The sequence below is a fragment of the Leucoraja erinacea genome, chromosome 26 (genome assembly GCF_028641065.1).
Source record: "Leucoraja erinacea ecotype New England chromosome 26, Leri_hhj_1, whole genome shotgun sequence".
NCBI classification, from domain to species: Eukaryota; Metazoa; Chordata; class Chondrichthyes; order Rajiformes; family Rajidae; genus Leucoraja; species Leucoraja erinaceus.
The window spans coordinates 24,858,379-24,882,155 of NC_073402.1; the positions used below are offsets into that span (position 1 = coordinate 24,858,379).

The following is a 23,777-nucleotide window of genomic DNA, read 5'->3' on the forward strand; positions in this document are numbered from 1 at the left end:
ACTTCCATCCAAAGTAGTATTTCCACCCATCTTTCAACACAACAACATTGTCACTCTTGTGCCTCCCAAGGTGACATCCCTTGATTGATGGAGTGACTCCACCCAGTGGCGGACTGGCCAGGGTGTCAGCTTGCCCAATGGCAAGTGGGCCCCCTTTGTCTCCTGGCTACCAATATTTTCAGACCCAGTCCGCCACTGACCCCACCAGCCACCGCCCCTCAATGTCCAGCAGTGGATGGCCATGCACCAACCACATGGGACTGTCCAGCAATGCAACAAAATGTGAGCCACGCCCCGCATTACGTCACTATGCATGAAGACCGAGCCACTGTGCCGTTAGTGGCTGCGGCCAATAGGAGCGCGGCGTGCGCTGTTGCCCGGCCTATCACCGAGGGCCGTGCCGCGACCCTGCAACCAATCCCTAAGCGAGACGCCCTTCCTGCATTCCGATTGGCCGGAGGTGTTTGGAAAAGGACCAATGGGATCGACGGAAAGGGTGTCGGCTGGGGGCGGGGCGTAGGCCGCGGCCAATGGGGGAAGGGGGGGGGGTCGGGACAAGTCACGTGCGGCGTTTTTGGCGGTTTTTATTCAGGGAGGGCGGGGGGCTGACGGCAGGTTGGCGCCGAGCACGGGAGACAAAGGCAGCGAGAGCGCAAACAGCAGCGGGCCAGGTAAGGGCAGCGGCAATGCGGCAACGCAGCCGCGTGTATGTACCGAAAATAAGTGTTGTTTTTTTTTTAAATATGCACATTCAAGGTTGTAGTGTTTGAAATTACTTTTTTTTAAAATAAAAAACGTTAATTTATGGTTTAGGCGCCGATGCAGCTGATCAGGGTGGCGGGATTAATGCATGATGCCGTGTGGACCAATTCCATCTAAGATTAATATGCAGGAGGAACCAAGCGTATTAAACCTATTTGTCACCGCTGCATGGGCTTCTTTTGTTGTAATCTCCAGTTTGTCTTGAGGTGTTGATTAAAGGGAGGAGGTTGGCTTTGAACCCCGTGTTGGCCTGTATTTTTTTTTCTGAGGTAAGAAAGAAAACGTTATCTCAAACTAGGAATTGAAGCCGTTATTTTTCGTTTTCTTCCACTGAAAGAGAGTAACATTTATCACGGGTTATTGTCTCAGTGTACCGAGGGAGTGGCGCCTTTTTTGTGCCAGACATTTCAAAGATAAGTGGGGGGGGGGGGGGGGTGTTCTGGAAATGTCGAATTATGTCTTGCCAAATGTTATTTGCTGAATTGCACCAATTTGGGTGTTTTTAAGCCTCTTTTGTAACGTCTGCACCTGTTTGAATAATTGCAAATCGCTTTGTTTTTAAATCCTCAGCCGTCGAGTGTGATTGTGCTTTCCAGCGCCAATGTGGCTTGTCCGTCAAAACAACAGTAACTCTTTGTTCTGAAATAACGTTTCCAGATTGCCTTCTCTGCCTCTGCACAAAGGAGGTTTTATGGATCTTTTGGATATAGAACTGCAAGCAAAGCACTCCATGTTAGAATTTGTGTAAATAGTCGGGGTTTTTTTTTTTTGCTGCGAAATAAAGGACCTCGCTTGTCTAAAGGAAAGGACATCGGACCGCCGCCGCCCAATTATGTTTTTCTTTCTTCCTAACCTATTTAAGTCAGTCGAAGAGTATCGCTGCTTTTTGAGTCCATTCAACGCTGAATTTACTTGCAAATGATTTAGAATATTGCTAAAATTATTTTTTAGAGATTGCTTTCAATTTCTTCTTAGTTAAAACAGATTCAAGATTTTTTTCCTTATCTTTGCCCAAACCTGGGTGTTGTCTTCCGTTCTATTCTCAGATCTTCATGTTATCTGGTTTAACCAGAAAGTTAATATTTCTACTGGTTTGGATAATTTAATAAATGTGAAATGTTTTTTGTGCCTGCGTATGAGGATAAGAAAACCGTACCTATTGGGTATTAATTTGTACCCTGGAAACTGAATATCTTGTGCGTCTTAACGGAATGAAATAATAAACATGTTTTCACATCTGGCAGACTCGCTGCATTTCCACCACTTGATCTTGGCATCAGGTGGCGCTCTGTTGCTGTCTGGATTTCGACTGGTATTCCTAGGCATCATGTACACATGCATTCCATTGTCCTTTGGGGTTATCTTTGTCCCAGACAGAATGGTGTTAAATTGTATTATCTCCAGGTAATAAATAAAACAATAGATATCTTTCAATGTTGAGATTGAAATTGTAGCTGATTACAATTGTGATTGTAATTTGTTTCTGTTTAGAAACATCTAGAAATTTCCTTAAAGGTTTCTGCATTCAACTGAATACTGTCCTCTTAAACTAGGCAGTAAAATTACTCTATAAATCAGGTGATTTTTAATATTAAATAAATATTGGCTATCAGCCAGGAGCAGCTTTGGAATATCCAAGATGTGCATTCAAATTGCAATAAATACCCATTCCTACCTACCTCTGTTAAATACTTCAAATTTCTGCTGGGTTTCTTTTGTGCCTTGCCTTCCTCATTCTGATTATTTCTTGTTCCAAGTGTTCATATTAGAAAACTATTAAATTTTCCATTTGCAACTATGTTCCTGCTTGTAAACCCCCCCCCCCCCCCCCCCCCCCCATTTTCCTAATTCTAGAAATTACCTGTCAGACATGGGAGCACGGTGGCACAACCAACTACTTTTCTCTGTGGAGTGGGGGGTTGATTGTTTAAAGTGGAGGAATACACTAAAGTATAATTCTAGTAGTGCTACAAACAACAATTTTATAAGGGGTTGATGAATACAACTTGAAGCATGTATTTTAATCTTGACTGCAGGCAAAGCTTTACTTTTTGGCTCAATTACCATTGAGAATGCAGAGACGCTTCAGGGCTAAACCAGTGGCTCGTACAACTGATGAGCAACGTCTTGTTTATTTGTCATCACTTAGAACAAGGACAATTGAATAGCGTGGATGATTGCAACATGGATCTCCTGGATGAGCTAAATGCTTTCTACATTATTGGAAAGGGAGAACAACCGTGTACCTTAACAAAACACCACACCCCCAAGCAGATCATGGTCTGAGGTGGAGGTCCGAGCATCCAGGCGCTGTAGCCAGTTCAATGTGCTGTTGTCAAAGGCTGGGAGGTCTACCCCTCCACCTGGGGGGGTGGAGGACAGCGCAGTCGAAAATGATGTGCTGCGCTGTTTGATGAACGCAGCCCCCAGCGATGCATGTTGGCGTTGAATGGAGCTGGTTCAGGGCGACCCACTCTTTGCGGGGCAGGTCGGAGACGGGTAGGACTGTGGTGTTTGGTGCAACAGTGAATTCCCTGGTGATGCTCTGCCAGGCCTGTATTGCAGCCATCTTTGTTTTTTGGGGCTAGTCTTCGGTTTTCTCTTCAACATATAAAAGACATGCTCAATTGGGTTCGGATCGGGTGATTGACTTGGCCACTCAAGAATTGACCATTTTTGAGCTTTGAAAATCTCCTTTGTTGCTTTAGCAGTATGTTTGGGATCAATGTCTTGCTGTTGAATGAACTGCTGGCCAATTAGTTTTGAGGCATTTGTTTGAACTTGAGCAGATGGGATATGTCAATACACTTCAGGATTCATTATGCTACAACCATCAGCAGTTGTATCATCAATGAAAATAGTGTGCCAGCACCTATACATGCCCAGGCCATAACACCCCCACCACCGTGTTTCACAGATGAGGTGGGATGCTTTGGATCTTGGGCAGTTCCTTCTCTCCTCCATATTTTGCTCTTGTCATCGCTCTGATATAAGTTTACCTTTGTCTCATCTGTCCACAAGACCTTTTTACAGAACTGTGGTTGCTCTTTTAAGTACTTCTTGGCAAACTAACCCAGCCATCCTATTTTTGCGGCTAACCAGTGGTTTGCATCTTGCAGTGTACCCTCGGTATTTCTGTTTATGAAGTCTTCTGCGGACAGTGGTCATTGACAAATCCACACCTAATTCCTGAAGAGTGTTTCTGTTCTGACGGATAGGTGTTTGGTTTTTTTTTCTTTATTATCGAGAGAATTCTTCTGTCATCGGCTGTGAAGGCCTTCCTTGGCCTGCCAGTCCCTTTGCGATTAGCAAGCTCACAAGTGCTTTCTTTCTTCTTAAGGTTTGGCTGATGTCTCCTAAATTATTATTCTTGTTTCTCAGTCTCAATGGTTTCTTTGACTTTCATTGGCACAACCTTGGTTCTCGTGTTGATAAACAGCAATAAAACTTTCCAAAGGTGATGGAAAGACTGGAGGAAAGATTACGTGCTGAGAGCCCTCTTATACCTGCATTAAGGAGGCAATTAAACACACCTGAGTAATTACAAATGCCTGTGAAGCCATGTGTCCCAAACATTATGGTGCCCTGAAATGGGGGGGACTATGTAAACACAGCTGTAATTTCTACATGGTGAAATAAATGTATAATACCCTTAAATAAAATCTGACAATTTGCACTTTAACTGCATGTGATTTATTTATTGTTTTCCATTACAAATCTAAAATTGTGGAGTACAGAAGCTAATAAATAAATGATGGGTCTTTGTCCCAAACATTATGGAGAGCACTATGTGAAAAACACTAATCCATTTAATTGAAATTGGAAAGGCACTTGAAGCAGTGGCTTTGAACTTTCATCCCCACCCTAAAATTAATCAAACATCTGAATTTGCAGCCCATATTTTAAGATGACATGATTAATGAATAGATGGTTTTGTAAAATGAATCGTGTTTTACAATGCCCTTTGGCTTTGTAGTTATTGATCACAATATTAAAGAATGAAATGTTTTGGATGCCTTCATAGCCCAGGTTGTGAACCAGTGATTTTAGAGCATTCTACTAACTACCCACTTTTTATATACCGGCAAACATCTACTATTTAATATTCTTTGGCCTCTTATCTTGTATCTTGTTGATGTCTGGCTTTGCCGTCCTTGAATGTGTATGTAAATTGGCCCTTGCCTGAATACAAACAATATTTTGAAAAACTAATTAATGAAATTTATTTTGTTTTTGCCACAGGCTTTGGCACACAGTAGAAGGCTTTAAACACCTGGAAGCTAACAGCTAATCTTGACCTGTTCTGTCATGGCATCTGCTTCGGAAGGTAAGAATGTACCACTGTAATTTTACAACTGGTTAAGTGTGCAAATCTACTCACTGAGAACATAACCAGTTTAAAAAATATTACTAGCTGTGCCAATCTAAATTGGTCACTTTATATTTTGTGGAAAACTGGCCTAATCGAGATTGGGTCGATCTTATATGCTAACATTGTAGTTCACGCAGTAAAATGGGTATCAACAGGAAATTGACAGGATGATCTGCTGAATCAAAACCACTTTCCCACACCACGCTCCAAAACCACGCAATATAATTGTCACTTAGCCAGCAATGTTTTGAATTTCTAGATCCAACTAGCAATTCAAAACAAGTCAGTAGTAGACTATATAACAGGTGTGCATTTTCAGTTTGGGCCAATATCTATTGGTTATCCACTTTATTTTTATCACAAAATTTGGGGGGTGGGGAGGTGTATTTGTTATTGCCTCAGTTATACTTGTGACTTAAATTCAGATTTTCCAGTTTATCCATTTTAAAATATTAAACAATTTTTTTCAGACATCAAAGTGAAAGAATTGGACAAACGTTCCTCAGGCCAGGCCTTTGAATTGATCCTGGGCCCACCAGCTGCTGAAGCTATTCCAGAATTTCCACTTTCTCCCCCGAAGAAAAAGGAGCTTTCACTCGATGAAATCCAACGCAAACATGAAGCTGCAGAGACCCGACGAAAGGTACACTGGTCCAATGTGTAAACTGAAGCCTTCAGCGATCTGCTGGGGACTATGGATTTAAAACTAAATTTACTAGGCTGCATAGGGGCACCACGAAATGCCTTTGAGAATAAATGGAAGTATTTTGAGCTTGAAGCATCATTTTTTACAGCTAAGTAGATTAATCAATTAAAAATTGCAAGTGAAATTCTAATACCAATGGATGTGATTTCTGTTTATTTTGGATCTGTTTACTCTATTGTAAGTTGCCAGAACTTGATTTGTAACACTAGTACATTAGTTGTACACATTATCTGTAAACATAATTTCCTGACAGTACATCCTTGGCTAATGAATCCCATAGAATTTACTAATGTCAACTCAGCTTCTGCTTTGATAGGCTGCATATCCCCGACAATATGATAGCTTTGCATGTACATTAGCAGCTTTTTTAGCATCTGTCCCAACATGGTTGACAAGTCACTAAATACATGCATTCTTGGAGGCTGAAGATCTGATCCAACTTGTCTGAGGTAATTTCCATTACTGCCGTATTAATAGTCCAATAGTCTGCTCAACTGCTCCCAATAGCTCAGGCCCTTGAGTCCTGGCAATATCCTTGTAATTCTTCTCTGCACCCTTTTCAGCTTGCCAACAACTTTCCTGTAACATTGTGCCCAAATATTGCATCTAGCAAACACTGCATATATAACCAAGTTCCTGTTAGTATAGTAAGTAACTAGCATGATGTATTATTTAAGCTTGAGTGACAATGTGGTCCTTAATTTAGTTTATTCTGACCGTTCCCATTTAGTTGCATGAAGCAGAGCTGCTGAAACAATTGGCTGAAAAACGAGAACACGAGAAGGAAGTGCTTCAGAAAGCCATTGATGAAAAGAACAACTTCAAGAAAATAACAGAAGAGAAGCTGACCACCAAGATGGAAGCCAACAAAGAGAACCGTGAAGCTCAACTGGCAGCAAAACTGGAGCGCCTACGTGAGAAGGTAAAGTTAATGCATGTATTTTAACATTAGTTCCTCCTTGTACATTATACTTTTAACAGTGTTTTCAGTGTGCTTATGTGAACAGTTAAGCATTTTCAGTTTATCACAATTCTGTCCTTTCACTCGTACCAACTGGAAAGCAAGAGCCATGAGCTTTTAAAACCAATTCACATCCCGATATAACTTAATTTAAACTTGATGTTATCCCAGTACTGAACCCGGAGCATTAGCAGGCAGGGTTTCTTTTTATTTAGAGAATTTTCAGTCTTGCATCTCTTTACATTTACCTCAAATTGACAGAATGTGATCAGAGTAGTCTTTACAGCAAATTGATATAATACAAGTGCTACCAACCAAACAATAGGAACTTCAACTGGTCAAGTAGTTTATTGTAATATGCACCAGTGAAGCAAGTACAATGCTTGCAGCATCATACATATTTGGTTAACACAAAACAAGTTATAGAATATGTTAAAAACAAAGGCTGTACAAAACAAGCTCATAGTAGTGCAGGAGGTGGTGTGCAGCTTTATTTTGAGGGAAGATTACTGTGCAAATCTGAACCCAATGTGTAGGAAAGTAGCTATTTTTAAACTTGGTGAAACGCTCTCCACTACTCGCCCATTGAACTGGCTCATGCTCTTGTGACGGCAAAGACCATTTTGAATTATTTATATTTTTTATTTTCTCAGGAAAAGCGGGTGGAAGATGTGAGGAAGAGCAAAGAGATCAAAGAAACTGAAGACTAATTCCTTCCACACTTGTTTGCAATCGGGAGGGTTGTTTTTTTTCAAACATCCAAAGATGTTTTTAAGTGGCCAGTGTCGTTATGGAAATTCATTTGTAAATGCAATTGTGTAACAGCCTCAAGCTCTTCAGAGAAGGAAGGATTGTATTTGTATGCTTTCCACCTTTTTTGTGTAACATTCTTGTGGGTTATTTCCTGATGTAGATACTGAGCTATTTTTTTCTTCTCGTAGTGAATTGAATGGGATTGCTGGTTCGGGTTAGTATCTTTGTGAAAGTTTAATTTCCAGCATGCTTTACTGAGGTATTACACGTTTAGTTTGAAAGTGTAACTATATAAACCTGCCTAACCTGTTGCACCTGTCTTAACTTCAATAAAACTTCACAATTGGTATTGATTTCCTGTTTATTGCCTTTGGCTTTTAGCCGCATTGTTCACTTTATTATCTTAATTGCACATCTGCTATCTACTCAAGAAGGTTCTTGACCCGAAACGTCACCATTCGTTCTCCCCAGAGATGCCTGGCCTGCTGAGTTACTCCAACTTTTTGTGTCCATCTTCGGTTTAAACCAGCATCTGCAGCTCTTTCCGACACATCTACTTTCCTAGTCCTCCAACATTCACTGATTCCTGTGTACTTGAATTCTTCATATGCAGGATAAAACAAAAGGCACTTTGGAAGTTTTTTACATTTTGAAGTGGGATGGACCTAAATTGAATGGCTATGGAAAGGTTGATTTTTGTGTGGGGGGGGGGAGGGAGGAGTGGCACAGAAAATGCCAGGTTATGTATGGAGTTTAGCAGCTGCTGGTATTGGTAGCAGGCAGGTTAAAGATAAATGGGCAAAGGTTGTATGGGTGGAAGGAGGCATTGAAGAATTTTGTATTACTTTCGAGCTGATGTTTAAACCTGGAATATAGGCATTGGATTTGTACAATAGACATGAGGTGCAGGAGTAGGCCTTTTGGCCCCATATCCCCTGACTGCTATTATTAAGAGCGCAATCTAGCTCTCTCTTGAAAACATCCAGAGAACCTGCTTCTACCGCCCTCTGAGGCAGAGAATTCCACAGACTCACCACTCTGAGAAAAAGTGTTTCCTCGTTTCTGTTCTAAATGGCTTACTCCTTATTCTTAAACTGTGGCCCCTGGTTCTGGACTCCCCAACATCGGGAACATGTTTCCTGCGTCTAGTGTGTCCAAGCCCTTAACAATCTTATGCATTTCAATGAGATATCCTCTCATCCTTCTAAACTCCACAAGAGTGTACAAGCCCAGCTGCTCCATTCTCTCAGCATATGACAGTCCCACCATCCCGGGAATTAACCTTGTAAACCTACGCTGCACTCCCTCATTAGCAAGAATGTCCTTCCTCAAATTAGGGGACCAAAACTGCACACAATACTCCAGGTGTGGTCTCACTAGGGCTCTGTACAACTGCAGAAGGACCTCTGCTATATTCGATCCTCTTGTTAAAAGGACAAACTTGTTAAATAAACAAAAAATGAAGCAGAGGCTAGGTTATTAATAGTGATTTCACATTTGTATATTTTGAGGAGATATGGGGGGGGTCTACTTACAATTGCCTGGTTGCCAAGTGTAGATGGTATGGATAGTATTCACCAGGGTAGGGAAGTCTAGAAATGGAGGGCACATGTTTAAGGTGAGAGGAGTGAAATTTGAGGGAGATTTTTTTCACAGTACATAGTGGTAACTATCTGGAATGAGGTGGTGGAGACAAATGCAAATACATTCAACAGCATTTGGATAAAAAAGCATGAAGGGTTATGGGCCAGATGCAGCCAAATGGGATTAGAATAGGTAGGTATGGACGAGATGTGCTGAAAGCGGTATGCTTCTCTGCAGTATGAATTTTATGAATTTAACGGGTTGTTGGCTGAAAAGCTTAAATGAGAAAATTAACTGGTGATTACAGGTGGTTTGCAGGGAATGTTTTCCCAATTTAGGGAAAATTCAAGCAGACAAATGAAATGTATAACATGAAAAGGAATCCAAGTGACAGTGATTAAAATTCAATAATGTGTCCCTTCAGGAATCTAAGATTAACATTTGGATTGCTTCACATTGTCAATAGCTGTGATGCAATGCCAGGCACCATGAGCCAATAGTCATACCCAATTCCCTCTATACTGAAACCTAACAAACCCAGCAATGTTATCAGTTGTGGCAATGTTGGCATTGCAGATTGAGCAAGTTTTGAATTGTCCAATTTTATCAGAACAATTATCCTCCAATTGACTATTAAATATATAATTCCTGGCATAAAGGTAGGGCTAGCAGCGTGTGATCAATAAATATCCATATGTTCTTGTCATAAAACACTTCACCTAACTTGTCTTCCTTTGAGCAATGCCGCAGGACATTTAGTTTAGAGGTACAGTATGGAATCGGGGCTTTTGGCCAGGCCTGCTGACTTCACACACCAACCATTCACACTAGTTTTGTAATCCCACTTTTTCATCAATTCCCTACACATTGGGACAAATTATAACAGGCCAACAAGCATGCATGTCTTTTGGAGAAAATCGGAGCACCCAGAAGAAATCCACGCGGTCACGGAGAATGCATCTCCACATAGACAGCACCTGAGGCCAGGATCAAACTCGGGTTTCTGCTCCTGTGAGGTCACAGTTCCTTCAGCTGCACCACTCTGCTGCCTTGTACTGCCAATAGAATGTATGGTTCAATGTATTTGTATACTATCAAACTAAGTGGTGGTATTTTGCTATTTTATTTGGCTGAATCACATGGCTGGAACATGTTAGCACGGTCAACTTTCCATTGCCCTCAACCAGGCCTTTATGGCCAAGTTAAGACTACATTTTTGACAACTTTCAACTTGAAGGGTACAAGATGGCTCCTGAAACGTGGCAACTCTTGCACACTGCCTCGGCTTAATATACTATTCTTACACTCTTGCACACAAGTATGATTATGCTTATGCATAGTAAAATATTTTACTGAATTGTATGCAACAAAACATAAGGGAATTTCACTGCACTGAGGAACAGGTGACGTATGAAGTACCATTGAACCAATTTGGGCACATAAATGTCAAATGGGAAAACTGAATAGTCATCTTGAAGTGGGAAATTGAATAGTCATTTTGAAGTGGGGAAACTAAATTGTGTTGGAAGTGGGGGAAATTGTATTGTCCGTTTTGAAGGTTTTTTTTTAAACAAAAGCAATCCGTTTGATCAAAGGGAGGTGTTTATGATGGAGTTTTATTTGGCCATTGTCTTTTTTGAAAGTCAACGGTTGGTTGGGGGGGGGGGGGGGCACGGGCGGCCGTTGGCGGGCGGTTGGTGGGTTGTTTTGATTGCGCGCGCGCTCGGGCGGGCGCGGGAAGGAGGGAAGCACGTGCTGAGAAACAGAAGCTGTTGGGCGGCGGAGAAGGAGCACGACGACGACGACGGTGGGTGCGGGGCCTTCCCTTCGCGGCCGTCGGCCACACGTGGGAAAGGAACAGCAGAATGCCGCTTTACACCCAAGATAAGACTAAATAAAAAAATGCTGGAGTAACTCAGCGGGACAGGCAACAGCGTCCATCCACGAAGGAAGTTCGGTCTCGACACGAAACTTCACCCATTCCTTCTCTCCGGAGATGCTGCCCGAGGAGTTACTCCAGCATTTTGTGTCTAGCCGCGGTCGGTAACGTCCGAGCTGGACCCTCGCTTCAGAACAACGAAAACAAACAGTTTGGGAATGAGTTTATTCGGCCAAACCTCGTTTCCGCCGGCCGTCGAGAAAAATCGGTTCAACCCCTTCCCCATATCGACGGCAAATGGACCCACATTTCAGCTCCAGTTCGACAACGAGCTGGTTGCAACTTGGGGGGGGGCGATGGTGATCCCTCATCTGGTCAAATAACTCCCCTGAGCATCGTCTGCGTTTTTTTTTAAAAATGGTCACTAACGAATATTAAAATTGCCTGGGTCAGATGCTTTAAAAAAAAATAATGGTTAATCTTAATGGCGAATACTTGGCTCAGTTGTGTAAGCTGCTTTAAGAAATGGTGGTTGATGGCGAATGCTTTATGATGGTGATGGTCATGCTTTAAAAACTGATGATCAATAGCAAATATTGGCTCACTGGGTCATCTTTAAAAACTGATCAATAGCAAATATTGGCTCACCTCGGTCAGATGCTTTAAAGGCAGGCAGATGGTCAATGGAGAATATTAGCTCGCCTTGTGTCTGATACTTTAAAAAGTGATGGTCAATGGTGAATATTGGCATTTCCCGAGTCAGTTGCTCTAAAGACTGATGGTCAATGTGAAGATTGGCTCACTTATGTCGGGTACTTACTAAAGGCAGGTGAATATTGGCAAATGTCTTAACTCGTCTTAAGATATACCTAATGGGCTGAAATACTGACATATTTATACATCAAGTTAATGCCTGCTGAAATTATCTAAATCTCATTCATTTTTAAGTTTTCTTTAATTGTTAATGTAGATTACACTTCACTTAATTTTGAAATATTTTTGTAATTTGTCAGTTGAAAAATAAACAGAAAGATTTGAAAGAATTAACAGTTATGAATCAATGCAGTCAGTGCACAGGGAACAAGATCATGGATTGGATTATGAGTGGTTATAATTAGGCACACACATAATGTAATTTTGTGTACCCTCATGGATTGTGTGACTTACTTTCATCCAAATTTTTTAACTATTTCATTTGTTTAACTTTTAAATTAAGACATCTTGGGGGCAAGACGATAATTTGGAACAAGATAATTCTTCCTCTAAAATTGTTGGTTAAATATCCATTTTAATATATTTCCTAGGTGTCATAATATCGTAAGTGATCATTATTCAAGAGAGTTTCTTATACACTTTTCTTATTGTATTATTTCCAATGATTTGTAGAGTAGTTGCAGGAGAGATTTCATAAAATGGTGTAGAACTAAGAGAGAAGTAACATTGTCATACTGGGGAAACTAGCATTACCATCGAGGAAAACAAGATATTTGTTAGAAGCATTCAAAATAAGGAAGGATTCAGATAAATTCTAATGACAGGAAGGGTTAATACCACACAGGTTTAAGGTTTTTTATCAAATGAACCAGTGTCAATATGAGGAAGATACTTTAATGAGTGGTTATAATTAGGCACACGCATAATGATGTAATGCCTTCAAAAAGGAATTAGATACATATGCCTAACGGAAAACCAAAAATACTGGGATTTTGTTATAGCTGTAGAGAAGAAAAATCTGGTTAGTTGTTCAGTCAAACATCCTATGTGTCGTACTTTAATTATCTACTTTTTTTTAAAGCTGTCAACCTGCAGCAGATCAGATAACATGCATATAGATACATATGATAAGAATATTTCAGTAATTGAGCATCTTTAGAGAAAAGGAAATACTGTTTGTGCTTCCCTGATTTTGTTCCATGATGGTGGTCTACTTTTTTTTAAATCAAATTATCTTTTGTCAGTAACACCCACAATTCCACAAGTTTTTTTAAAATTCAGCGAGAAATGATGTCACAAAGCAGTTTCACACTTTTATCTCAGATGATAATTTGGTAGCAGTTGTGACTAAATCATTAGTAAGAGCAACTCTTTAATTAAAAGTTTTGCTGTAAGCTAAGACTTGTTTGGCCTGTCACTTGGACATTTCACAAAAGCAAGTAATGTGGTTTTGGTCATTATTTTCTAATTCAGCTTTTGGTGATTGTGAGAAATAGATTAAAATATGTACCTCTTAAGAAATCTCTAAAGCAATTCTATTTATTTCACCAATCCTCCCCCTCAAAATCTGGCTGTTTTGAAATACATTTAATGGTTCTAATTCCTGATTATGTCATCATTGGCTATATTTTAATACAAAATGTAATTTTTGAAAATGGACTGGAAGAAAACTGTTGTATCTCTTGACATTTGATTAATATCAATGCCAAATGTGAAAAAAGTTCTAGGCTCTCAGGATTACATAGAACAGTAGAGCACAATGCCTGTGCCAAACATGATGCCGAATTAAGTTAATCCCCTCTGTCTACATGTGACCCATATACCCCCACCCCGTTCACTGCATATTTATGTGCCTAGCTAAAAGCCTCTTAAAAGCCACTGTTGTTTCTGCTTCTGCCAACACCCTGGCAATGGGTTCCAGGATCCTACCACTCTCTGTATAAAAACATGCGCCATGTATCTTGTTTAAACTCCCCCCCCCCCCCCCCCCCCCCCCCCCCCCCCCCCCCCCCCCCCCCCCCCCCCCCCCCCCCCCCCTCTCCTTGAGAGCTATGCACTCCTGTATTTGATATTTCCACATTCATCTGCAATGCTGTCTGAGTTCCACCAGCACTTTGTCTTTTTTTTGACATTTCAACCATGGGAGAAAAGTTGCGACGCATAATTTTATGAGCTTATCTGGTCTTCCCCCATTCCCCAAAGCTCCTGAAAACAAGTGTGCTCTAAACCTGCTTATGGCTCATACCCCCTAATCCAATCAGCATGCTTCCCTGCACCCTCTCCAAAAACACGTATTCTTGCATAATGGGGCAAACGGAATTGCACACAATACTCCAGCTAGGAAGTCAAGCAACACCATACACCTTCTTTTCCACTTTTTGACTTGTGTTGTCTCTTTCAGGATTGGACCAAAGATACCTCTGTACATCAATGCTGTTAAGGGTCTTGCCAAATATTTTTTAATGAAAAATTCCCATCCATTGCTTATGATGTATTTTCTTTGAGATATGGATCTATTTCTTTCTGAATTGTTATCACTGAGTAATTGCAGTGATTCTTTTTTTACTCCACCACTGAAATACCCAATGGATCCAGACTGAGCTTCTATTTTCCTACCTTCCATACGTCAATGTCCATAGTTATGAGTACATCATTACTGGCAGCCCAGTTAAACAAATAGTCTTACTGATATAACTTCCAGACTGAATCTGCAGCAGAAAATGATTGAACAAACATGAAGGATTACTTTTTACTCTACTCAATAACCTGCCTCTGTGCACTCCTGAATTGGTAGGAGGAGCCAATGCACACTTTGAAGAAGCAACATGTGGTTTAATAAAAGGGACCAATGGATGTACTAACATTTCCAGAAGGCACAAGGTTATCGAGCATAAAAGCATGCGATATTGTGGAAGAAAGAAGATTTATGGACAGAATGTGAATGGAGAATAGACATTAGTAGAACTTGTTCTGGTTTATAATATGGAACCTTTGGGGTGTCAACTTCTTATAATTTATCTGAATGAATTGGTATGGTTCTTTAATATGCTAATGACACAAAGATAGTAAAATGATTTATAAATAAGATTCAAGTAGGATACAAAGGGATATAATAGGGTGAATGAATGGACAAAGATCTGGTAAATGGTGTATAATGTTGGAAGATGTAAAACTGCCTCTCTGCCTCAAAGCATGATATAAATGGTAGGGATTAGAGTATTGAAATGCGGAGAGATCTCCAAAAACACATATTTTTGTCCCTGCGTATGTTCTGCTAAAGTTTAATGTACAAGTACAGCAAGTAAACTGTAAATTGATTACAAATAGGGAATATTACAAGATTAAATGAGTATGTATGAAATATCAGTCTTTTTGAATGCGTATTATGTGACTTTGTATTTTCTTTGACTTTGAGGAGGTTTATTAGACTTGGGGCAGCTTGTATGGTGGCTTGATTGCAATGTAAAATACCAAGGCCTCTTTATAGAATAGATGTTTGACATACAGGACCTCTTTGCCTGGTTGACTCTTATCTTTTGGGGGGAAAAAGTTGTTTTCTGGGTCAAGAGTAGGTAGGATAGGAAATAATAGTTGGCCTAGTGTAGGTCATTCGTAAAACAAAATGATCCTAACAAATGAAATGATATTTTCCATCTGCACTATTCATCTGAAAAAGCATTAGATTTCATTCTCACGGCTGGTTTGATTCTGTTGTAGTACCGGCACTTTTCGTCCAACCACTTTGTCTGTATTGGATGAACAGACGCATCATTCTTTCATTTAAGTTGAGCCACATTGTTTGCAACCTTGGTGTCACAATTAACCCACGTTGAACTTCCAATTATACAACCATACTATCAACAAGACCAATTCTACCTCTGTACAATGGCCTGCCTCCAATTTTGCTTAAACTCTGCTGAAATCTACTTCCGTTCCTCGTTACCTTTATATTTTACTATTCTCATGCTTTCCGCCTTTCAACGTACACATACAATTCTCTGAGCCTTTATTAATAACTTTTTCATTAATAACTTTTTGTATGCTGGATTACATTGATTCTCAGTTTAAAACATCATGTGCTCTCTGCTCCATTTTTGTAATTACCACCAAACTTGCAACTTGCCAGGTGTTGGATCAATTCTGAAGTTTTGCGAGTCCCAGATTTTAATTGTATAATGTTTCACCTTTAGAATTCTTAGTCGGTTTCCTCATCTGTCCTTGATATCTTTTGTGGCTCAGCATTTTTGTTTTTACAGATGTCACACCTACTGTGTGCAATTGGAACACTTTATTAATATGAAGCCACTGTCTTCCCTACCCTCACCTGACTTTTATTTGCCAATTAATTCCTGCTTGCCTGTGTCCACCTATCACTTATTTATACTGGCTAGTCCCCTCTACACTTTTAATTTAAATGAAGTATTGACATAAAAAGTCAATTTACCTCCATAGATGCAGCCTGACTTGCTGAGTCCCTCCTGCAGCTCTAGTTTTTGCTTCAGATTCAGCACCGGCAGTCTCGTGCCATTCATTATTATTGAATCATTTCAATGTGATTTAACAATACCCATTCTAGTTTCCCATTCAGCTTTTATCCCGGAACGTTGGGATAAGAATTAATTGTTTTAATCTGAGTTGCAGCTTTGAACAGATTTCAAAAGCGACTATTATGACTAATTTTATGCTCATTTCACAGATTCTCTTCTTGCATTGAATATTTTCCTGGGTTGTCAAGCTTAGTTCGGTATCTTCGTTAAAGAATATGGCGTCTACTGGTAAGTGTGATCTCCAGTTGAGGTATGTGATTCTACATAGTGGGATGTCCAAGTGTAATAACTTGTAATTTTCTTTGGGATTCCACATCGGGAGCACATGAAAGCATTGTAGGGGAACCTGACTCTTATTGCCCTGGGGATGCTTGTAGTTGGGTAGTCCGGAATCAACATGATCATGAACAAGTTAAATAAACTTAATTGTCCCTACCCTTGAAATGGGAGCCCACTGGCAATTACGTGAACCTATTTATTTTGGTGACTTGCTATATTTAGCTTCCTCCCAGCCCCTAAACTCAGCAAGTCCCAGTGGGATCTGTCAAGTCTGGCCCAGAAGTTACAGTGGCATGTGTAGAGTTTCTAAAATGTTCACTTGGACCTTGAGTCCAAGAGAAGGTTTTGGTAGAGAGCCTGAAACCAAATTGGTGTGTGAGAGCATTAGAGATTTATGGGAGGATAGAGATAAAGATAGATCATTGGGGTGTTCTCATTGGCTGCATTGGGATAATTAAGAATCTGATCTCACGAGGGACCTTAAAGCTTGTTTTCTTCAATCCCCCCCCAATCTACTCAATTTTACCATTGATTTCATCTTCTGTTGTATTTGCAGTTGCACAATTTCATTTAACTGAACTCTGTAGTTTGGACAGAGTAGAAATCTCAAAAGCACATACGTCAATGCCGTGTGACGTACGGTGTTTAATACTCTATTTAGTGATTTTCTCAGTTAGATGTTAAAGCACACCCTTTCAATTCACTGGAGTCCTTGTTCCTGCAATATTTTCTTTTGAATCCACTGTGTTCACAGGAAAATTTATTAATATGTATAAAGTATGTGTAACGTTTATTTTAAAAAGTAAAAATAATGTGCGTTGGGTTGTCAATAAGTATAGCATCCAATAGCCTAGAAAATATGCCACTCCAGCAGAAAGCCCCCCCCTGAGTGTGAACTATTGCAGATTTACTCTATTTGTTTTAAATCCTGGACACCTAATGTCCTACTTTAAAAAAATAAAAAATTAGTTGCACTACACCAAATTTAAAGCACCTGTCACAAAATGCTCTACTCCGTGGAGTGTAAGGTTTGGTTCACTAATAACTCGGTGCCTCTGAGTTGGGAAGTTCAAGTAAATAACAATCTTAGAGTGTAGTTTTGAAGCTGTTTTGCAATGTCTGACCTTGCTGTGAAGAAATTCAAATACAGTCAAATTGGTGCACTAAACTGTCCTTGGAGAAGATACCAACATCATTATGTCTAATTGAATGTGATTATGTCTAATTGAATGTGATTATGTCAAATGGGCTGAAGGAATTAGGATGACCAGCAACCATGGGTATGATTTTTGCTCTTGCTCTGGGCAGGTAGAGGAGGGGCGGAAGAGGATGGGAATTGGTGTCATGAATCATTGGAAGTGAGTGGGATGGGAAGCAAGATCACAAGGAAGCTAGGACCAGTGGGGTTAACTCTTGGGAATGAATGGGTGTGTAGATCAGAATAAAGCAAGATCACAAGGAAGCTAGGACCAGTGGCGTTAACTCTTGGGAATGGATGGGTGTGTAGATCAGAATAGATCACAAAATTAAGAATTGGAACCTTAGCCCTGTTATATGAAAGTGAAAGCGGTAGGGGGATGAGGTGGTGCCACTTCTACAATAGAATTTATTGCAGTTCGGCTATTAATTTTTTATGGAAATTGCTGGCTATATCCAGTGATTCTGCAGGTTACTAACTTGCATATCTGTGCATTGTAACATTGAAGTACGGAACATGACGGGGTTGTTCCAATGCATTCAGTACCACGATATGAGAATTTGGTTGATACGCGCAGATTTATGACAGCGAAACCTTGGATAGTGGTTGGTGCACAACTGATTTGGTAAATGTGCTCAAATGAATAACTGGTGTTGGATGAGGTAGACTCAGAGGCATTGGCCTTCTTGAGTATGATTGTGTCCTTGTGAAGTATCTTCAGATCTTTAAAACATCAAAGTAAGTCTAATATATCTGGTTAACACCTATTTTGGAGCAAATTTATTACGGTGTAACATGCATGCATTTCTATGTTGTTTTGATGTTACAATCACGTGGAATATCATCAATAAATAAACCTCTTCCTGATACTTGGTAATGTGCCATTAATATTGCCTAATAAAGAATTGAACAAATAGCTAATTTGTAGAAAATGAAAAAAGAAAATACTAGAAACATAAATAGGATGGGCAGCATTGATGTAGAATAAAGATGAATGTTCTTTGTAAAAATTCCTTTGTAACAATTCATACACAATGGAACACTTTCAAATAAAGTTACAATTATGATGGAAATAAGTCATAATTATGAATAATTGTCAAATAAAATAAGTTTATTTTGTTCAGACACATTTCCTTTTTTTCATCAAATTAGAGATTTTTGAGGGATGGTTTATCTACTACCTAATGTCTAATTTGAATGAGAGACTTCTTCTGTTACGGTTTATATTAAAAATGAATTTATTATTTACACATATCAGTAGCTGTGATTTGATTACAACATTTGAGACAAAGTGCCAATAAATGCAGATTCCTGCTGGAAGAAGCCAAATCATAAAAACATCTTTTCATTTGTGTACAATAAATGGATGGAGGTTCATGACTGCAAAGAGAAGTTGGTGAGTCCGCATTCGGTGTCAAATGCTGGACTTAAACCAAAGCACATAAAATTTCTTATATTATAACATATGTATCTTCTGGAATCAATGTCTCTTGATTGGGGGGGGGGGGGGGAGACCGGAAATGTGAAATAGAAACCAAAGGGTGCCAAGGTAACAGCATCGAAAGCATTACTGTTTCGCAGCACCAAGCCTCCTTGTGGAGGTTGCACATTCTCCCTGTGATTTTCTCATGTGAGTTTCCGCTGGGTGCTCTGTTTCCTCCCTCATCTCAAGGATGTGCTGTTAGGTCAATTGGCTCCTGTAAATTGACCCTTTGTGAAGTAAGTACCAAGAATAATTAAAGGGATGTTCATGGGGATGTGAGAAAGAATATGTTACAGGCGTACAGAAGAATAACGATGGGGGGGGGGAAGAGAACCTAATGGCAGCCGGAAAAGGGGCCAATGGACCAGAGAGCCTCCATCTGCAGTGATAAGTACATTACAAATATGCTGGAAATATGTCACTTGGTCTGACAGCATCTCTTTCCACTGACGTGCTGCTCCTCTTTTTAAAGTTAATTATTTCATACCAAGATCCTCTTTATAGGATCCTCTCTGTACTTCAGTTATTGCTATTCATATGACTACCAATTCAAGTGTGTACTGAGGACCCAAAATGCAAAGGTATCCTTTGTTTTATGCCTTTTAAACTACACTGCGGGCATATTGTCATGACTGAGCTGCCTGTTTGGAGTTTGGTGTTGACTGTTCTTTGATTGCTAGAGACACATTACCAAAAAATAGATTTGGAATGACAAGCTATTTTGACAATCCTAAATGCTGTTTATTCTTGAAACCTTTAGCCTTTCACTGTAACACATATTTAGACGGTAGCTGATCTGTACTTCCAATTAATTTACTCAACTTGGGCTTCATATCCACTGAAGCTTTTACACCTACAAAATCACCATTTTGATTAGGGCTTCAATTGGGTAAGATCAACTATAACCACCTGAACCCAAGGGAATGCAAACTATGTCCTTCAACTGTTTTTTGTTGTTGTTTTTTTTCACTTTAGTCTTTCTTATTTTGGTACATACTCCCTGAGAATCAATACCTTTGTTATACATTTAACACTTAATCCCTATAACATTATGCAATTCTACATATTATTACTATTGTTATGTTACGTCAGAGAATCCGGAAGGCATTTCTATTTAACCTCTGCAATTAATCCACTAATGACCTCTTGACTAAGCTTAACTTGTGTCTTTATTATTTTGTGAAAAACAGATATTAAAGTAAAGCAATTAGACAAGCGTTCTTCAGGCCAAGCTTTTGAGATCATTCTGAGCCCTACAGCCGAAGCAATTCCAGAGTTTCCTCTTTCTCCCAAGAAAGATCGATCACTTGAAGACCTTCAAAAAAAGATGGAAGCTGCAGAAAACAGACGAAAGGTATTCAAATGAGCAATTGAACTAAATGGTACTTAAAGACAGAAGCTGAAGAGCCTGCCTGACAAAGTCACAGTAAAATAATGGGCCAAATTATTAATTCTATTATCAGTTCTAGCTCCTTGTTTTGGATATTGCGGGCTCCGTGGAAAGCTGAGTTTAATGTCGTATGCACAAATCCAATGAGGTGCAGGAACAATGAAAATCCTACTTGCAGCATCATAGGCACATGGAAAAATCAAACAAATTTCAGTTTAGAAATCCATAACAATGTAATATGGTGTATAACAATTTGAGTATTGCTGTTTGGAAATAGTATTTATATGTAACGTGGAGTGTGAGCAAATATGCTTGGCACCTTGTTGTAAGCAATATTGTTCAGATAAACCTACATTTTCTGGGAATCCACAAATTATTAATGTTATGGTTTTTGAGTATTTTCTGTCCTTAATGTACATTATTTTCTGTGCACTGATCACATTGATCATGTTAAATGCATTACATTTTAAGTAATTTTCTTCTAGATGTGACATTGTTAATAAATAATTTCCTTCGCGATGTGATGGATAATAAAGTTTTAGACACATTTATCAGGTAAAAGAATTGTATAAGATTATCTATTATAATTTTAACATTCAAGCTATTTTTCGTAGCTAAATATTTTGTCCCATTTGGGGACTTGCATTAGTAAAACAACTCGCATAGTCACAATGTTCAGTTGAACAATTGATCTCTATTCTTCCCCCTTAGTCACATGAAGCTGAGGTTCTGAAGCAGTTGGCTGAGAAACAGGAGCATGTAAAAGAAGTGCTTCAAAGAGCAATTGAAGAAAATACCAAATTCAGCAAAATGGCAGAAGAAAGACTGATTTCCAAGATGGAGCTTATTAAAGAAAACCGTGAGGCCCAGTTAGCTGCTAAGCTTGAGCGCCTTCATGAGAAGGCAAGTTAACTTTAGTTCTCTTTTCACAGACGAGATGAAATTCAGAATGGCTTACTTCCCAGGGCCACTACAGAATTTTTGATTTGTCAATGCTGTCCATTTTGTTCAGCTTACTCCTCCATTAGGCTTTGACTGAAGTTGGCAAAGTTGTGTGGGAACTAGCAACCCTCTAGTACCAAATCAATGAAACGTGTAATCATTTGAATCAAGATAATAGGTTTGATAGCTATTGATGATGGGCTGTCTCATTTCTAACATGTGGGATTGGGCCTATAACAATCAGTGTGGACATGGATCAAACTTTGCACCTTGCTGCTCTGCTTTGTTTAGATTACATGTCATTTAGAGCTTGATGAAGTATTAAATACCATTCATCCACTAGGTACATCACACAAGTACATAAACCTTTTGAAGTTGATATTCTATTATGGCAAATGAATTTTAATTGGCCTGAAACTATTGCTCAAAGGTGATTGCACCTTGCTGGGATCCCCACCAAACTAATGTATTGACAGCAAAGTTCTTGTACATTCCATCAGGAGTGACATCATGGACGAATTGCATGGAGTATGAAAGTGTGCAATGGGGGAACAATTGATGCAGGTTTCGAGAAACCAAAGAGAAACGTTGGTCTTCCTCTTTGCTAGAAGGAACTAAAAACTGAAGTTGTTTGCTTTGATTACATTATTTGTCTGCAGGCTTCATAGTATAAAATTGATTTGGATCTGTTGACCACCAAGCAAAAGATAGTTGGTATACGTTTTACGTCAAGGTCGTCAAAAGATTTCTTTTGGAAACAATAAAGTCAGCTCAGTAATTTTCCTTTTATTGCCTTGCAATATCTCCACAGTGGAAATCTTTTTTTTTTTCAGCTATTCTAAAACAACTAATTCCGGATTAAGTTATAATGCTAGAGTGAGCACATTGTCCCTGTGACCATGTACATTTCTGCCAGTTACACTGTTTTCCTTCCACGTCTCAAAGATCTGCTGGTAGGTTTGTTGGTAACTGAATTACTTCTCAAGGTAGGAAAGTAGCAAAAATAATCAAAGTTGAAAGGATGGACATGTTAGTGAGAACAAGATAACAAAACAAGCCTTCTCAGTTATTGGAATAATTGGTATTATTATAACACAGAGGAAGATCAGTTGACTCCATCAGTCCCACTCTCAAGAAGAGAAATCCAATTTTTCCCTCAACCCTGTACCTTAATAGTGTATTCTCCCTTGCATGCTCATTTCTCTATTTGATTATTTTTGCCGCTTATCTATATTAAGAGATAATTTAAAGTAGCTAATTAACCTATGGGATGTCGGAGGAAACCAGTGCACCTGGCAGAAATCAAGGTCAGGATTAAATGTGGACTACTGGAACTGAGGCAGCATTATTAATTGCTGTGCCAGCATGCACAAATAAAACCAAATGTTTAAAGTATTGACAAAATCTGTAAACCAGAATCAATCCAAAGAAAATCCGGTTATTAATAGAACTGTACTTTGCGCTCATGTTGCAGAGGATTGTATTGTCATTGTATTTCTTTTCAAATAAAACTTTTTTATTTTGTATCATTTAGGACAAGCACCTAGAGGAAGTGAGAAAGAACAGAGAAAGTAAAGAAACTGAAGAAATGGTTTAACCATGTCTGTTGTAGTAATTGTATTCAAACAATTTTCAAAGAGCACTTACAGCCAATGTGTTGAACGCAACCCTATTGAAACATGTAACCAGATACTTTTTGAAATGGGATGTAGGGGGGTGGGGGGACCTGGGATACTAGAATTTACTCTTTTTGATGATTTCGTTTTATCTCTCCAAACGCATTTTTTCTACTTATGCATTGCATGTACTGTGCAGAAATGAAAATGTTCAAGTGTAGTTTTCATCTGCTTTGCCCCTTGATATCTGTCATGCTAAATGTTATATTTTTTGTCTTGACTTAACATGCCTAATTGAAATCTCTAAATAAAACTGAATAATTGCTGCCTAACTATTTTTGTCATTATTTAATTTTAGTGGTAAAATGTAATATTGTTTTTAGAACAGTAAGCTTGTATCTGAGACAAGTGTGCTAGGTGTTTTATTTAGCATTATTGCCACGATGTCCTGAAGTGTATTTAAAATGAAACTTATCATTATGCAAATATTGAAAGATGTGAATTTGTAGGAATGTTGAAATATTCTGTGGCCACAGCAGATTAAGGTTTCTCAAGATCCAACAGATTGTAGTTTGAACGTCTGAATCTAAA

General features: G+C 39.2%; 2 protein-coding genes across 2 annotated transcripts; both read left to right on the forward strand.

The window, feature by feature from the left end:
• Window positions 1-546: 546 nt before the first annotated feature.
• On the forward strand, window positions 547-7,903 carry LOC129709844 (stathmin-like). Its single transcript, XM_055656457.1, has 5 exons — window positions 547-671; window positions 5,005-5,089; window positions 5,605-5,777; window positions 6,571-6,762; window positions 7,455-7,903. The coding sequence occupies exons 2-5, from the start codon at window positions 5,071-5,073 to the stop codon at window positions 7,509-7,511; spliced, it is 441 nt and encodes a 146-aa protein (XP_055512432.1). The 5' UTR covers window positions 547-671; window positions 5,005-5,070; the 3' UTR covers window positions 7,512-7,903.
• Window positions 7,904-10,849: 2,946 nt separating this feature from the next.
• On the forward strand, window positions 10,850-23,517 carry LOC129709845 (stathmin-like). The gene is made up of 5 exons (XM_055656459.1): window positions 10,850-10,945; window positions 16,428-16,506; window positions 20,429-20,592; window positions 21,340-21,531; window positions 23,105-23,517. The coding sequence occupies exons 2-5, from the start codon at window positions 16,494-16,496 to the stop codon at window positions 23,165-23,167; spliced, it is 432 nt and encodes a 143-aa protein (XP_055512434.1). The 5' UTR covers window positions 10,850-10,945; window positions 16,428-16,493; the 3' UTR covers window positions 23,168-23,517.
• Window positions 23,518-23,777: the final 260 nt, after the last annotated feature.